Genomic DNA, 1,380 nt, shown 5'->3' with positions numbered 1-1,380 from the left:
ATGCATCAGAGAAGCAGGAGCACCAGGATGGAGTCACACCTTCAGGTCTTCATGTTCCTGCTCCTCTGGATGTCTGGTGAGACATTAAAGAGTATCAGAATGTCATCAATATAGTTCATTTGTAGAGAAATACCTATTTCTGCAGGAATCCAATAGTATGCAGGCAATGCCATTAGGAAAGGCATTTGATCCCAACATTTGTGTCAGGATCTCTTTGTGTGTATATGTGTATTCTCACTGTCTATTTCTGATTGCAGGTGCCCAGGGGAACATTGTGATGACCCAGTCTCCCAAAGTCATGTCAACATCTGTAGGAGACAGGATCACCCTAAGCTGCAAGTCCAGTCAGAATGTGGATAACTATGTAGCTTGGTACCAACAGAAATCAGGGCAGCCTCCTAAAGTGCTAATCTCCTATGCATCCAATCAACACACTGGGGTCCCTGTTCGTTTCACAGGGAGTGGATCTGGGACAGATTTCACTCTCAGCATCAGCAGTGTGCAGGCTGAAGACCTGGCAGTTTACTACTGTCAGCAGCATTATGACTATCCTCCCACAGTGCTTCAGCTTCCATCACAAACATCCTTGAGAGTCTCACCACCTGCCTGCAGCATTCACAGCCGTTGGCTTGCACACTTCCCCCTTCTGCCTCAGATCTGTTATGCATGATCTATCCTTCAGTAGAAAGTTAATAAAGTGATGGCCTCCATTCTTCCATAGTGTTTGCAGCTCAGGTGCTTATTGATAAAAAGTGAGAAGCTAACTGAAGGGATTTAGAAGTTGTGGTGTTTAACTGAGAGGATACAGTAAGAAGGAAGGAAGGAAGAAGGAAGAAACATCAGTGAAGTTTACAGTGTCATTTGGGTTTAGACATCTCCATGTTAAGCCTTTATGCTATAATGAATTTGTATAAAATTTGATAGAATTTCAGATCTTTTACAAAGAATACAGAATCATGAGATTATTAGTTTAGATTAAGAATCCTCAAGCAATTGGTAATTGACCTGGGCAGTGGTCATCTTGCATTCAATTCCTTCAGAGTTGTCCAAAGTTTTATTATACAAGCTGTAAAGATTAAATCCCTTTATGAACTGTCAGCATTCATTCAGTATAATGCTTAGAGTATTTGTGCTAATTAGTCTTTGTAAATATTTGGACACATTTGCTGGTTTATGGGATCTTGGAGGCTTTTATAGATTCAAATACATGTACATACATAAGGCATTAAAAATTAAAAAAAACAAACAGGGTGCACTTTGAGAGATAAATAGAACCAATGCTCTCTCTGAGGCCCTCAAGAAAGCACAAAGAGAGTATTTGTTCTGTGTTGTTGTCCAATGTATTTTTGGCAAGGTCCAGTCTGAACATGGAGCCTGAAC

At 40.7% G+C, this 1,380-nt stretch overlaps 1 gene segment (V, D, J or C); it reads left to right on the top strand.

The window, feature by feature from the left end:
- LOC129668382 (immunoglobulin kappa variable 4-1-like) lies at window positions 1–670 on the top strand. The segment is given in 2 exon segments: window positions 1–76; window positions 258–670. Coding segments are annotated over 2 exon segments (489 nt in total).
- The last annotated feature ends 710 nt before the right edge of the window (window positions 671–1,380 follow it).

This window comes from Psammomys obesus, unplaced genomic scaffold (assembly GCF_907164565.1).
Source record: "Psammomys obesus unplaced genomic scaffold, mPsaObe1.curated_primary_1811, whole genome shotgun sequence".
In the NCBI taxonomy this organism is placed as follows: Eukaryota; Metazoa; Chordata; class Mammalia; order Rodentia; family Muridae; genus Psammomys; species Psammomys obesus.
The sequence above is the reverse complement of the archived record's forward strand: the minus strand, read 5'-3'. Positions and strand labels throughout refer to the sequence as shown.